The 16,446-nt window shown below is 35.3% G+C and overlaps 2 protein-coding genes across 2 annotated transcripts; both read left to right on the forward strand.

Annotated features, from left to right (window-relative positions):
• Positions 1-1,999: 1,999 nt before the first annotated feature.
• Positions 2,000-6,690, forward strand: hoxc10a (homeobox C10a). Its single transcript, XM_058410496.1, has 2 exons — positions 2,000-4,771; positions 6,416-6,690. The coding sequence occupies exons 1-2, from the start codon at positions 4,030-4,032 to the stop codon at positions 6,688-6,690; spliced, it is 1,017 nt and encodes a 338-aa protein (XP_058266479.1). The 5' UTR covers positions 2,000-4,029.
• Positions 6,691-11,363: 4,673 nt separating this feature from the next.
• On the forward strand, positions 11,364-16,188 carry hoxc9a (homeobox C9a). The gene is made up of 2 exons (XM_058410500.1): positions 11,364-14,385; positions 15,353-16,188. The coding sequence occupies exons 1-2, from the start codon at positions 13,848-13,850 to the stop codon at positions 15,592-15,594; spliced, it is 780 nt and encodes a 259-aa protein (XP_058266483.1). The 5' UTR covers positions 11,364-13,847; the 3' UTR covers positions 15,595-16,188.
• The last annotated feature ends 258 nt before the right edge of the window (positions 16,189-16,446 follow it).

A 16,446-nucleotide genomic window follows, 5' to 3' on the forward strand; every position in this document is an offset into this window, starting at 1 on the left:
GAGAGAGAGAGAGAGAGAGAGAGAGAGAGATAGTGTGCAGACTGGATTTAGGCTCACAAAAGCCAATTTAGGTCATTATTCTCAAGATATTGCTTGTGGGGTCTGTACGTGTGCATAAGAGGGTAAGATAATTAAATGTTGTCTTTGTGTCTGAATAATGTGATAATCTGAATGCCTTCCTCTTTAACCTGTTGCAATAAAGTGGAATCAAGGACAACTATTTAGCCAATAAACGTATGGAGCAGAATAGCGAACCAATGAGAAAAAGCATGACTGCAACAAGAAATCTGTAAAAAGTCAGACTTTAACCTTGAAGTACACCAGGTAACTTGCCACGCCCAGTAAATACACCTTATTATCCCAATAAAATGGTTTCTCTACATGCAAGATAATGTTTTTCATATTTATTTTTGATTTTGGCATATTAGCTATGTACAAGCAGTACACGTAATACAAGTCTTAGTGCACCACACCTGTAAAACACATACAATGTATAATTAATAAAGAAGTTACTCCAGGTGACTAAGTTACCTTAGTCTCTTTATATCAGCATACTAGATATTCCATTATCTCTTTCAATGTATTTATGCAGGAATAGAAACTCATGTCTGCATGACTGAAAGAGAAAGGATGTCGCTAGCTGATGGCGTTCATTCTTTCCTTGGCAGTGAGTTTGCCTGCAGAATTGTGGGGGAGACAGATAGCAAGTGAGAAGGAAGGGGGGCATAGCCAAGGATCAAGGCTAAAACCTACTATTGTCACGCCCACCAACCTTGGCCCTGGTTTAATGACGTAGATCATTTGTCGAATTCCTACGGCTTGCGTCATCATACCGTAGAAGAGACTCCTTGAGAGTGCGCCTAACAAACGAGAGACACTGGGTCGTCTGCATCGCCTGGAAAGAGTTCTGTGTACACTGCAATTGACCATTTTTTGGTACATCGTGAAAGTGATTAAAAAAGACTCTTTAAGCAAAGCCAAAGTCTGCATAGTTTTTGCCCGGGTACTGAATTTTATTTTTGCAAAGTTACGGGCTAAAGTGGTAGCTGGAATAAGGAGTGATTGGGCGCAGTGGATGTCATCTGAATGCACTATTGGAGAAAAAGAAGGAAATGGCTTAGACTTCACAGACATCAATACTCTCAGTCTGGAGCCAACTCACTATAAAAATTAAATGGAGACTGGATTTCGATTTTATGTCAGTGTAATATGCCGATGAGGAGAAAAACACAAAACACAAGCTCAAAGAAAAACTAAAATATAAATTTTGTCTTTAACTGTAGCTTCCATTACCTATTGTTTTAGAGCAATATAGCTTACTACCTCTGCTGTGGATTCATGAAATTTTGTAAATATACACTCTGCTGGTGATCAGCAGTTATTTGTGTGGTCTTTCGTTATATTAAAAAATTAATAAAATGCTGATGTAATTTCCGATTACCCCTCTGTGATTTATAATTCTCTTTAAGATGTTGCATGCACCAAACATAAATTTCCATTAAGCACACTGGATAGTTGCCAGTTTGGTGAAAGAACAGCTAAAATGTAGCCACATCAAAATAAAAAGAATTGTTCGTCGTATAGTTCAAAAAAGCGACCAATGCCGCCACTTCACCTCTAGCGGGTGAAAAGATTTACTTTTACAGCTACCAATTGTGATGTGATTTCCATTTTTTTATTTGTTGCTTTAATATGAAATAGCTCTATCAAGTATTTTATGGGTAGTATAGTATGTATACACATATACAACATCTTACTTACCAATTCTATATAAATTGCATAATAATATTCTTCAGATTAATTTCATAGAATAAAACATACAAAAACCATGCTTTTAAATTTTTTTTATTGAACAAATCAAAGATTTGAAATAGTTAACACTAAAACCTTTTTTAAACAAACAATGAAAATTTAAATTATTAACAATTAAAACATGATATTAACATTTTCATTTGTTTTATGATGATTCTAGGTATTACATATACATAATGTCCACACACACACACTCACACACGCACACACATACACACACACTTCGAAGTTTACAAGTAAAAATACACATAAAAAAAACACGCACACAATGTTTATGAAAAAGAACAAAAGTACATTAATAATACTTGACGTCGGTTTACATCGAATGCATTACACTTTAAAAATGCACTAATAATTCCTAGAAGAAAACTATACCATATATTATGTTTTAAATATATTGTGCCGCGCTACACAAAAGTAATGTGAAGTGTACATATGCATAAAAGATCAGCAAACATTTCCTAAATAGAAAAACGATGAAATCAAGAAACTTTTTTGTCCCTGACCAATATGTAATTTAATTCTAAGAAAAATCAAGTGCACAAAGTCATTTTAGATCATATTAAATAACAATGGAACTTTGACTCGAATGTAAGCTTTTAATTATAACATAGGTTGTTTGCCTTACGAAAAACATGTTAAAAGTTGCAATTTTAAAATATATAAGTATAAATGCAAAACCGGCACAAAGTTTTGAAACACATGTATGTATTTTTTCTAATTTACTAATATTTAAACTTATTACAAAGGGACATATTAAATAAAACATTCATACATTTAATTCATATAATACATACATAAGCATACATAATTACAACTATTGCACAATTATTTGCAAACTCTAACTGAAGCACATTTTTCCTTGCATTGTTGTTACCAAATACACTAAAATATTGTATTACAATTAAGATTCCAAAATAATTTAATTAAATTTTGAGAATTAGATTAATTAATCTTGACTTGATAAATTAAGATGTCCTAGACCGATTCAAATAATAGTTTAAAAACTAAAATCAGGATCAGGATTTTAGTAAAATTACATTCGTGAATACGAAAACCATAATGGAATGTATTGTACCCCAAGAAGATTCATTAATGCATTTATTCATTCATTCATTCATTTACGCGCGCGCGCGCGCACACACACACACACACACACACACACACACACACGCACGCGTCCTTGTGTTATGCCAAGCCAGGGAAAGGTGTTTTCAATTATGACTCTTCAAGAATTAAGTAGGTATTGTGTAAAAATATTTAAAATAACAATTTTCCATTTAAAAAGTGTATTCTTTTGTGTATTGTCATTGCGTATTGTGGAATGTCACCAAACGAGATTGAAATCCTACCTTTTCATCAAAGTGCGTGAAAGAGCACTCATTTCTCGCCAGAAAAAGAAAAAAATATTCTGTACTAACTCCGCTCTAACCGAGTTAGCTATTTGGGATGTCGCTCTGGATAGGGTTTTGTAACTGTTAAAATTTTGTAAAATGTTGTATTCCTGTATTCCTGCCTTGCACCCACGCAAATACTGAACGAGATGAATTAATCAAAAGTACTATTATTAGTAAGACTAATATAAGACGAAGGTTTCCGTCGCTACAAACACAGAAACAAATCTACTCCATAAATATAGTAAACAAACATACCTATGCACTGTGTAAAAATGACAACGAGTATCCTTTGTCCAAATACACATAATTATTTGAGCGTACACTCGGTTAGAGGCTAGTAGGATAGTATTGTGTTATTTTTAATAATAATAATAATAATAATAATAATAATAATAATAATAATAATAATAATAATAATAATGTGTATACATTATTTAGTGCATCATTTCTGTACTACGTTGCTTTTTGCCGTCTCATAAGCCACTGGGTGTCTTACGTTTGGCTGGTCTTTGTTCTCTTTAATGGAAGTGTTCTTTCAACAAAGTTTCGACTAGATGGCGCCATTGCTCTACACTGAGCTCCACTCCCTCACCAACTTGACCCTCTTGACGTCAGAGCAGTCTGGAGCATCAAGGCCACTTCCAAAACCCCATTGGTCTGAAAATCACATGACGGGGCGCCTTGAATCCATAATTATGTTGCCGATATTTTTCGCTCCCCCCCCACCTCCCAAAAGATGTCAGCGTCCTACTGTCCTTATCCATTCCGACATAAACGAGCTTGCTTTAAAACATAAGATCAACACGCCCAAGTCAGCAAAATGTCATGTCCGAACAACGTGGCAGCCGGCTCTTTTCTGATGGATTCGCTGGTCGGAGAAACGTCTCCATACAGAGGTGAAGGATATTCTGCTAACTCTGGGATGTACATCTCAACGTCCGCAGAATATGGCTGTCAGATGATGAGAAATTTGGGCGTCGCTGGTATGCCCCACTCCAAACGGGATGAGCTGCCACCGAGCACCGTGCTAATCAGCGGCTATGAGCACGCGCATTACCTGTCGCAGCGGGACGCCTGGACGACCGCCTCCAAAACTTACAGAGGTGCCCAACCTGTTGCCCAGCCTTTGCACCCATGTTCTTTTACAAGTAGTGGCGTCAAGGAAGAGGCTATACCTTGCCTTTATCAGTCTGATATCAATAGTCCCAAGGAGTCTACGGACTCCTCCACCTATATCCGCCTGGGAGACAATAGCAACCACACTAATCAAAGCGGCGTTTCCTCCGCCGGCTTTTTCCGAGGAAACCATGTGTATACAACTGAAAGGGTGCATGAAGAAGATGGGTTCGACTCGGACTTTAGCCGTATTTCAAGAATAACAGCTCCCACAGAGACACGAGCCGTCGATTCGTTTGTCAAGAGCAGCAAGTCGCAACAGGACGCAACGGGCGAGGAAACGAATGCGGAGGAGCATCGTGCGGATAAGAGACAGCAACTTAGGAAAAAAGACGGCGAGTCGAAGAACGACAGCTGTACAGATGATTCTGAGAGCGAATTGAAAGGTGATTAAATTAACGACGTTGCTGTCCATTTTATTTCTGTGTGTCTCTGTGTAATGTGTGCGCGCGCCAACGTGCGCGTTTTTGTACTCTCTCTCTCTCTCTCTCTCTCTCTCTCTCTCTCTCTCACACACACACACACACACAGGCGCGCACACACACACATACACACAAATAAAAACAACAGGTTGTTCTATAGTCAATATTTGATTCACAAGCATAAGTAAAACAATAAAAGAATAAAATAAAATAAAAATAAAAAAAGAATTTAAAAAAATAAAAAGAATAAAAGCTACGCTTTTTTGTCTTCTAATCATCAATACAGACTTAGAACAGATGGACTGGTATGAACTTGTGTTTGCAATGGAAGCCGCATTAAAGATACATAACCGAAGAAGACCTTTTGAATTTAAATGAACAAACTTAAAAACACCGGACATGCACAAACATACATGGACCACACATAGGTACACAAGCTCACACAGCCGAAATAAACACCAAAAAAAAACTTTATTTTGTGCACAGCGGTAAGAAGCTCATGCAGTCACACTTTTACGCGCACAACGTTTTGTAATGGCATATAATAAACCATAATAGATATTACGAGAAAAATTGTTAAAATCGTGGTGAGATATTAAATAGATGTTTCAAATAGCTACTTTTTTTGTATACCATTCTTAATTAATCTTGTTCAACGTTAACAAAAATAAAAACGTTAAACATACAGGTCCAGTACGCGACTACTGCTAGTGAATATTGCAAGAAGCATTATATTTCTGATGAATAAAATATATTTAGACCAAAATATAAATATGAATACAAATGTCTGAAATATTGAATTAGATGTCAACTAAAGAACGTAGCTTTAATATTTTAGGTTTTTCTGCTCGTAGGAATTTCCGGTATGAGGTGATTAAAATTAAAATCCTTTTTGTAATAATATTAACTGTAGTTATTTCTGCTGCTTTACTTCCTGTAGTGAAATGTAAAGGGATACATTTTGTTTTATTTCCCACGGCACAGACGCAGTGCAAATCATTTTTTATTTTAACTATTATTTCATATTATTTTAGCATTTTATGTTATTTTCTATACAATTTCCTGAACGGTTAAGAGTATTGAACAAATATTTTGAAAAATATTAGGAGTATACAATATGTGCGGGTATTTTTTCGCTTATATGTGTTTTAAAAAATCAAGTTTGCAAATTGAGTTGTCGTTAATTAAATTTAAATTAAATTCTCTCTCTCTCTAACTATATATATATATATATATATATATATATATATATATATATATATACATATATATATATGTATATATTTAGATAGATAGATAGATAGATAGATAGATAGATAGATAGATAGATAGATAGATAGATAGAATTCACTAGATATCACTAGAAATTGAAATTGTACTTCCAGTACACACACACACACACACACACACACACATATATATATATATATATATATATATATATAATAAAAATGTATTATTATTTTATTATATTATATTATCGATTAAGTTTATATATATATATATATATATACATATATATATAATTATTATTTTATTACTATATTATATATCGTTTACGTTTGGTTGTCTCAGTATGACTATATACCTTTTGCTTTATTACTGCAGAAGAAGCAAAGTTGGAAAACACAACGGGGAACTGGCTAAAGGCTAAAAGTGGGCGAAAGAAGAGGTGTCCTTACACAAAGCATCAGACACTTGAGCTTGAGAAGGAGTTCTTGTTCAACATGTACTTGACTCGAGAGCGCCGCCTGGAGATCAGCAAGAGTATCAACCTCACAGACAGACAGGTCAAGATTTGGTTTCAGAACAGAAGGATGAAACTGAAGAAGCTAAACAGGGAAAGTCGGGTCCGGGAGCTAACGGGCTACAACTTTAACTGAAGACAGGACAAACAAGCAAAAAGCAACACAATTACTTTCAGTCATTTTTATCAATACCTCGGACTTTCTGTCACACACACACACATACACACACAAAACACGCACACACACACACAGACATCGTTTGCATCTCGGCATAGGCCTAACATTGTCGTTCAGACTCAGTTCAGACTGCCGTACTTGTGAAAATTAGACCAAACACAAAGGGATTTTTTTTTATTATGTTTGGGATCCTCGACTCGTTCAATCATCAGGGCATGTCTTGCTATACATGAGCTCTCTACCTGATATGTTTAGATTAGCTTGTTTGTCCTTAGTGCGCGTATGTCTTAAACAGTGCGTACTGTGTACTTTGCATGTCTACTGTTAATTTGTCAATTTCATTTTTAATTCGACAGAATGTTAAATAAAAAGGGGGTTGGGAAATATTATGTCCTTGCATCTCCTTCCCCTTGTATATCCTCTTTAGCTCTCTGTTGAGAGAAATGACGGTAGGGGCAAAAGAGAGAGAGAGAGAGAGAGAGAGAGAGAGAGAGAGAGAGAGAGAGAGAGAGAGAGAGAGAGAGAAGATTGTAGCACTTCCAATAAGAGTGGGAGTCCCCATAACGTTGATTTAAATATTATCCAGGTGACCACAGTAAGTCAAGGTCATAAAATTGTAATGTCATGACGGTCCTGCAAAGCGCTGGGGGTGGATTTTATGATCTGCAAATATAATGTGCTGGTGCAGTAAAGATGCATTAAAAAGCGGAGTGGAGGAAGGCTAATCCACATACCCGGGCTTGCAATGTGCTGGCCTCACTGGCGCGTTCAGGAAGCCTCTTTAATGGCTATGGAAAAACACAATGCTCACACAGCAGCCAGTCGACATGGATGTACGATAAGCATCATCATTATCATCATCATCATCATCATCAACAACAACAAAAGCAACAACAAAAGCAACAATCAATCAATCAGTCAATCAATCCGTGGATCATATAATGCACAGATAAGAAGATTGCAAGAAAGGCTGAAAAGGTAAGATTGTTTTTTTATTATTATTATGTTTGATGAATCTCTAATAAATTGTTTGGCCAATCTATGTGCAACGTAAAAAAATAGCTGCTTAGTTTAACATAGTATCTGCGTTTGTTTAACACACTATTAAATAATGCATTTATAAGACATTATAGATATTTTGGTGCACCTCTTCTATAATCTATAATTGGTATACTAATAAATGGTTATGATTGTTGAGGTAACTTTTAAAATGTCCATTTGCATAATGTTGAACATTTTTGAACAGTCTATCATAATTACGAGGCCAAACTTCATAATGATTGCACTTTCCTTGGAATTTTAAAGGCTAAAATTGAATAGCTTTATCCCTCACACATTTTTTGTAAACTTCTTTACATGTCATATGTCATATTTTATCTATGTATTGCAAAAATCAGTGTGGTGGCCTATTAAAGGTTTAAACGATTGGTAAAACAAGGTGGCGGAGTCTAATTATGCAGAGATCAAACAATCACTGGTTACATGCCATCCGAACCGACGTGAAGTAGAACAAAATTCTTACTTGTTTTGCGAAATGTTATTTTGTCTTCTCCGGCGAATAACGTCGTCACGCGCAGCTGGTGCGTGGTTTAGGTAGTTTCATGTTGTTGGGATTGAGCTTCCTGGCTCGACAACAAGAAACTGCCTTGATTACGTCAGTTCGGCTTCATCAAGGGCGACAATTGCCGTTAAATTACACCCTGTGCAGTGAAGTCTTCGCAAATGGCATTGTAAATGAACTAAACGGTTATAGCCACGGTGGGCTTCTTTTCTCTTTGCTCGCGTTTTAAGTGCTGGGCTGTAAAAGGTTTTAGGCTCTCGGAGGGGGAAAAAGGTTGTAAACGTTACATGGGGTAAACCTCCACCGCACCGAAACGCGAAGTCTCTGATTACAAGTTGTGCGTTTGGATTGCCTTCGCTGCGAAGTGTTAATAACGGCGTTCAAGTTGGTATATTCAGAGAAAATAATTATACAGAGAATAAAGTAAGAAAAAACAGTTGGCAGCTAGAGATAGATCTAAAAATGCATATATTTAAATATAGATAGATAGATAGATAGATAGATAGATAGATAGATAGATAGATAGATAGATAGATAGATAGATAGATAGATAGATAGATAGACTGGCTGGTTGTTTGATTGATTGAATATTTGAGTATGAGTGTTTATTGGCTTGTCTGTATATTTTAAAAATAAGACTACTTGTTCTATAGGTTTGGTGTCTGTTGCAACCTACACTACAGAGACTGATGAGAGACTGTGTGTGTGTGTGTGTGTGTGTGAGAGAGAGAGAGAGAGAGAGAGAGAGAGTGAGAGAGAGAACCTGCAATTCTACAAATGTCCAAATGTGCTTTATTTGCGAAACCTAATATTCCATATTTTACTTTAGCCTGCTTAATACATTATTTTAACTAGGATAAAAAAAAACAGTGTATGCTGTCAAAACAGGTTAATTTGAACCTTTACAATAGCCAGACGGTTCATTTGTATTCATTCTAGTAATCGTTTAATACATACACTTTAATCCTTCACTTTTTATATATATTAGAACTTTACATATATGATATGAAAATGTGTCCTTAAACGAGAAATTTTCAGAATATATCGAACCAGGAACATAAACAGGCTGGATATTTAGAGTTGAATTATAAAAATATTACATCAATTATAATGAATTAAAAATATTTTTACCACAATATTTTTATTTTATTTCTATGTTTTATGGCTTGTAAATCCGTTTCAGCTTTCTGTTGAACATGCTCATTTGGCTAATATAACATAGCTGATAATTTTATGTTATACCTAAGCCATATATTGCCTGAAGACTTATTAAAAATAAAATGTTTTACGTTGCTATTTCAGTTGCACACAACTATGAAACCACGCCAAAAGACTTAAACTAAAGAAAAATATTAAATAATAGCAATGTGAGAACGGCTTGTTAATATATGTAAGTTATTGTGGATATTTTCTATTAAACTTACCCCGTCAAACTTACACATACACACAATTATCACATAAAAACATATACACAATTATCCCCTTCTCCTTACTCTCTGTCTATAGATTGGATTTCAGTCGTTAAGTGAAAATCGCAGTATAGTAAATAACAGTATGAAATTCAATCCAAAAGAAAACATTGCAGATTTGTTAAGATTTCATTGTGTATTAGAATATGAACGTTTTTAAACTACGATAGGGTCGATATAGATTTAGCCATCTTTGCTTGTTTTGTTAACCCCCCTCCTCTGCCTTCAGCTGTTTTGTGACGGGAGGAGACAGTCTGGAATCCAAAGTCATTTTCATTCAGTTGAGTGAATGGGGAACTCCTCTGGAATGCGTCACCAACAAAGAGTTTACAGCATACGAAATTACCCCCACAGGACATTACCGCCTATAGTACATAGATGTAGAGGCAATTTCCTTCCAATATCTTACAGCCAATCATATAAGTGCTAATTTAAAAAAATCATTTCATAACTACATACATACCTCGAAGTTGAGCTAAAATCCATTAGCATATTATATCATCGGTTTAGTGGACAGACTGAATAAATAAATTATGAAAAAGTAGCATAGTGAAGCAGATATGAAATATGAAATATGAATAACCCAGTCAATGAACACCTGGTTTGTATATATATATATATATATATATATATATATATATATATATATATATATATATATATATATATATATATATATATATATATATAATGTTTGCTATAAAATGTTATTTAGAAGAACATGCTTTAATAATTTCACAAAATAATTTAAATTACATATAGGTATATCGCACAGTAGTGTATGAGATACAGTACTGTAACTACAAGTTACATATATGGCAGAAGAAAATAGATCGTTGGCTTCATTAGGCCTATTTCTCAAATAAAGTGTTACGATTGAGAAATACTGTTATTTGTGTGAAAAATGTTAGCCTTAGCATGTTTAGCACCATACATGGGAAGTTGCGTTTTGTTTAATGGGCTCTCAGATTGCGAACAGATGGTACCTACCATATATGGTTGTAGAGCGAGGATGAGCAGACTATCCTACTTAATTGAAATTATGTCCTTTCATATAATTAAGCTTATATGGCAAGCTTACAAAGATAGTACTCTGTATGTGGTGAGGGGTGGGGACCTTTTTTTTTTACGTTCTCTTTTCATCTGTTTAATGCATATTATACATACATACATACAAACAAACACACACACACACACACACACACACACACAGTGATCAATCACGGTAAATATGCTAAATATTGAAAGCATTAGTTAACATGTTATCCTAAAATGAATACGTAGCCATTGACAACAAATAATATTTGCATGTATAATATATATATATATATATATATATATATATATATATATATATATATATATATATAGAGAGAGAGAGAGAGAGAGAGAGAGAGAGAGAGAAATAGATAGATAGATAGATAGATAGATAGATAGATAGATAGATAGATAGATAGATAGATAGATAGATAGATAGATAGATAGATAGATTTGGAGCAGAAAAAACAAAACAAACCCAAAAAAATGTCAAGACACAAGTCATTGTTTGTCCGGATAAAAAGGTGTAAACATATTGGTCTCTGGAAGGGTTAAAAATGTCACTGAAGTATTTTGTACAACAATCCAGGTGATTATTCGACAAATTTAACAAAATATTTTAAACAAACAAACTTAAACTGCTACAATTTGCACTGAACGTTGCAAACTTTAAAGAATATGGACAAACAGATAAATGTAGACACTTAGAAATAACGTCGTGAGTTTATAGGATATTTTTACAGTTCCAGAGGTATTATGGTTCACCTTTCCATTACTATAAAATTATAATAAAATAAAATACAAAAGTTAAAATGTAGTTGAAACAGTCTGTACATCCTGACAACACTAGTTTTAAAAAAGATTAACACGTATAAAATTCTTCCAGATTCCCATTTATTTGAAATGTCCAAAAATGCAATCGTTATAATTTGGATCGTCTGAAAACTTTTATAAAAGAAAATTGACATCAGAATCATCAGTGAAAAAACACGCTTAAAGATACGTTTTCAATTTTAAATCGCATTCAAATTGATGGCAGGCACACATACAAACACAATAAAAAGAAAACAAACGTGGTAGATAACTAATCAGAAAACAAAACAAGGAAGGACAGCTCGTAAAAATAATATATTTTCTTATCCAATCTAAGATATTTTTTTGCTTTCTCGAATGCTGTTCCAAAAAGTACTGAAAAAATGTCAAGACAACCTGTGCACAATGCTGGCGAGGGCGAATGCAAACAAATACACTGATTAAGTACTTGCGTGTTTCAGTAAAGTTTACAATACAAAGGCATTAGTTTTATAGCGACTCCACTGGTTCCAAATGTGCTTCTCAGACAGATGTCGTGTTTCAGTGAATATACTTTTTGAACTGCTCTGGTGTTAGAGTGAACTGACATCTGCTCTGCAATGAAAAAATAAAATAAAATATTGGTGAGGCCAGAGACCTCTCAGCATATTATAATTTAATGACATTTGATAGAAAATTTTTAACTAGGCTAAGAAAATGTAACAACAGTGAAATACGTGCGTTATTTTCTCATCTAGATGCACACACACTCGAAAAAATGCTGGATCTACTGTAGTTTCTCGCTCAGTGCAGATTATCTAGCAATAGCTTTGAAGCAATATTTTAAAATTTCTATATTTTTAAAAAATAATTAATTTAAAAATGGTCTCTGACAAATATTATCGAAGTCTTAAGCTTGTAAAGTACTGTAACACAAAAATAATCCAGTTTATTATTAACGCGTACATTTGTATCTAGCAACGCAATTCTAGCTAAAATAGGGAAAGACCTATTTGCCTATTTGACAGGGCCAATTTGGGGCACACCCACCTCCTCAAAGTGTTGGCATAAACAGGATGGCTAAATTAGTTTTAAAATAAGCCTACTGCTCGTCTAAATTTCTTTTTACAAAGTATATAAAGTAATTTTTTATATAAATTTATTGGAAATAACTAAGCAATGCCCTGCTGTTTTAACAATACAATTAATTGTACCCTTTCCTTTATTATTTTTCAGTAGTTTCCGTTGAATATAAATATCAGTTCCATTTCCAAATTCATTTGAAGTTTAATATAATACCTAAATTAATGAGCACGCAGTGCGTGAGCACTCAAACGTTTTAGTGTACAAGACCTACAACTCTTATACACCTCGAGCCTCCATTTTGGCTTGGTGAGTGCTGCTTTTATGCTGTAGCTACAGGATACTCTAATGCAGTTTTATTAACGACATGTTTATGAACAATCAGGTTTTTTTCCTCATAAAAATTTATTGAGGGACATGAAAGCATGCAGCACCACTTGCCGAAAATAATCGCTGTTGTGGCCATGTGTTCAAGCTCCGTTTCCCACCTCCTCAATTTTGTAAAAGTCCGTTTTATTAGGGATGCCCCAATCGGGTTTTTTAAAACTGGTGGTTACCAAAGTTTCAGTATGAAACGTCATGCTAAACCCTACTGAACCACAAAAAATAATTTTTTATTTGTATTTCAACAAAGACGGTCTTTTACAGTAATTAGTTACAAAATATAATGTAATAAAACCATCAGCGACTTACATAGATAATGGACTGTTAATTATAATAATGGGGAAAGGATGCTCAAAACCTAGATAGAGCAAATCGAGACGGCTACATGCTCGACAAAGATGAATTACAGAGAGAAATAGTCCCCCAGAAAATAAAAATCCTTTCTCTTCCAAGCTAAATGTCTTTTCTCATCAGAAATTTACATGTTAGGGCAATATAGTATCTATCTCTAGTAGAGTGTGTAAGGTTACCTAATGAAACATCTGAATTAAGCAGCCTACTGGAATCCAGAAGCGAATAAGTATTGCAAGACAACCCGCGCATTGATCTGCTGTGCGCTTTTTTTCCAGGGGGTAAATGTAGTCACGTGTTTCATAGTCATCCAATCGCAGCCGGGGAAGCTTTCAGAAATAATTACCTGGCTTGATTGTTCTATGGGCAGATAAAAAAAAGTACACATGCACTCCATATAATAATCGGATGCATGTAAAAGAGACGGAAACAGCGCCATGTCGACTACGGGTCCCATAAGTAATTATTATGTGGATTCCTTGATCAACCATGAGAGCGAGGATGTTCTGGCGTCTCGTTTCCCGACTACTGCTCCGATATCCTCCGGCTCACGCCCGACGCCTCTCGTGCCGGAGTGCGTGGATTATCCGTCGTGCAGCTTTGCCCCGAAACCACCAGTTTTCACTACCTCTTGGGCCCCTGGTCATTCACAGTCGTCGGTGGTTTACCACCCGTACACACACCAACCTCATTTAGGAACAGACTCGAGGTATGTCCGCTCGTGGCTAGAGCCTATTCCTGGTACTGTGTCCTTTCCAGGCTATGCAGCTAACAGCAGGCACTATGGGCTAAAGCCTGATGCCTTTCAGGATCCCCGAACTACAGACTGTTTAGCTTCAAACGGACGCACCTATTCGGATTATGTCTACTGTTCTGCGGTCGACATCAGGGATAAGCAGCAGAATGCATCTTCCCCCGAGTCTGAGATCGTTTCTTCCGGAAAGCACAAAGACGAGAAGGCTGAACTGGACCCAAGTAAGTTAAAAGCCATTCTTGTTTACAGCTGCATTTGAGACGCCTCGGGTTTATTGCGTTCGCTTGGTGGTTGGCTGTGTCGTCCGTTGTAAAACCAAGTTCTAAAGCCTTTCATCTGGCCCCTGCCGTTCTCGGCTGGCTCAAGTCTGCTTTTGGGGCTGTCTATAGAAGACAAACGCCGTAAGACAGGGCTGTAAAACGGGTAGCGGGTTATAAAACGGTCTCCTCGAAGGACAGGTCTAGAGAGGCAATGAATTCTGAGCGTACACTGAATCTTAGTTAAAATTACAGGGTATAATTAGGCAACTGCGGATTTTATATGCGTTCTTTTAAGTGCTAGATGTGTGGCCAGAATGGATTATAGTAAACAATGAAAAGAAATGGTTTTAACCGCCCTTGAAATAATAGTTTACAACGGTGTGTGCTACTACTACCTTTAAAGCTGGACTACATTCGAATAGAATCACGCTTAATATAACTTTCTTTGAAAAAAAGAAACGTGTGCAGAATATAGACCAGATTTTATACGGTTATGAAAGCATAGAATAATTTCCACAGAAATAAACCCATAAGAACTTGACGAGACAACAAATGGAATGTAAAAGAGTCCATTAAGTGCAAAGCGAACGTTTTCACTACAGACTTGAGCCACAAGGGGTATTAGGCATTTTATGGTCCTATAAAGCGAATAGATCTATTCAAAACTTTACGACGCCAATTCTCACAGCTAGTAAGCAGATTCAAAGCTAAAGAAAGACTTCTGATGCTTTAGAATGTAAATATTAATAGATAAAGTGCTTTATTTTTTAACTTCGGTAAAACTGTAGTTTATAGTGATATTTTCAAACACTGTCTGGAGGATTTATAAACATTTTAAACCACAGTAGGTTCGACATGTTTGTTTATAACGTTTTCTAAATGTTTGCTTATAACGTTGTCTAAATAAAATTTTGCCATTGTTTTACAGATAATCCAGTGGCCAACTGGATCCACGCGCGCTCCACTAGAAAGAAGCGATGCCCTTATACAAAATATCAAACACTTGAACTCGAAAAGGAATTTTTATTCAATATGTATCTAACAAGAGACCGGCGATACGAGGTGGCCAGAGTGCTGAACCTGACGGAACGACAGGTCAAAATCTGGTTCCAGAACCGACGAATGAAGATGAAGAAAATGAACAAGGAAAAGAGCGACAGCAAAGAATAAATCGTCAATACTTTTACTCAATACAGACTGAAGGAAAGTTTAGAAATTTGTCTTAAGTCTTAACAATTATCACCTTCCTTGCAACAGGAACAGGAAACACAAAGACACAATGATAGTGTTCTTGATACGGTGTAATTATTATTTCGTGTGACTGCAATTTTACCAACCTATGTTGTATTAACACTATAAGTAATTGCACAACTCAGCCTATTAGGATTTAGATTACGTTTCTCCATTTTACATTCTTTAAGAACTGCCCCCGGCGTAGAAGCAAGACAATACTTGAACTCCTCAACTTATAAACTTCCTAATTTATAATTTTTACCTGAATGTTTCTCCGATGTGTGTTTTGATTTTTTTTTGTAAAAGATGTAGAACTTCGATATTTTGTAACGAGTAACATAGTTTAAAACATTTACGTCAAAATGTTTTTGATGTTTTTAATGTAATTGTTTGTGCATTTTCATTCTTTATTTTTCATAAAATTGTAAAAAAAAACCCAAAAAAACAGTATGTATTGTAGATGCTTAAATATACTCTACTGCCATCTTATTAGCGTAACTGACTGTTATATTTTCTGACTATCAGTGTTATAAAAACGAACACATTTGAAGATAGCTGAAGCTGAATGCAGTGTTGCTTGAAGTCAGATTTTGGCCTCCACGTAGCAATGTCCTCATCTGGAAAGAATCGAGGTTGGGCTTACTGGGAAAATTATGCACGATGACATGGGTACACTGTAAAACGTTAGCAATGTTTATGTCAGAAGTTGTCCTTAAACATGGGCCTACAAATATACCAAACACACCGGCATGTGGTGTACATACATACATACATACATACATACACACA

This window comes from Hemibagrus wyckioides, linkage group LG15 (genome assembly GCF_019097595.1).
Source record: "Hemibagrus wyckioides isolate EC202008001 linkage group LG15, SWU_Hwy_1.0, whole genome shotgun sequence".
Taxonomy (NCBI): domain Eukaryota; kingdom Metazoa; phylum Chordata; class Actinopteri; order Siluriformes; family Bagridae; genus Hemibagrus; species Hemibagrus wyckioides.

What these genes read in the sequence shown, in the direction of transcription:
- hoxc10a (XM_058410496.1), top strand. Translation starts at nt 4,030, where the DNA reads ATGTCATGTCCGAACAACGTGGCAGCCGGCTCTTTTCTGATGGATTCG. An exon ending in TTCTGAGAGCGAATTGAAAG is followed by an intron (nt 4,772 to 6,415) that starts GTGATTAAATTA and finishes TTATTACTGCAG; the next exon opens with AAGAAGCAAAGTTGGAAAAC.
- hoxc9a (XM_058410500.1), top strand. Translation starts at nt 13,848, where the DNA reads ATGTCGACTACGGGTCCCATAAGTAATTATTATGTGGATTCCTTGATC. An exon ending in GAAGGCTGAACTGGACCCAA is followed by an intron (nt 14,386 to 15,352) that starts GTAAGTTAAAAG and finishes ATTGTTTTACAG; the next exon opens with ATAATCCAGTGGCCAACTGG.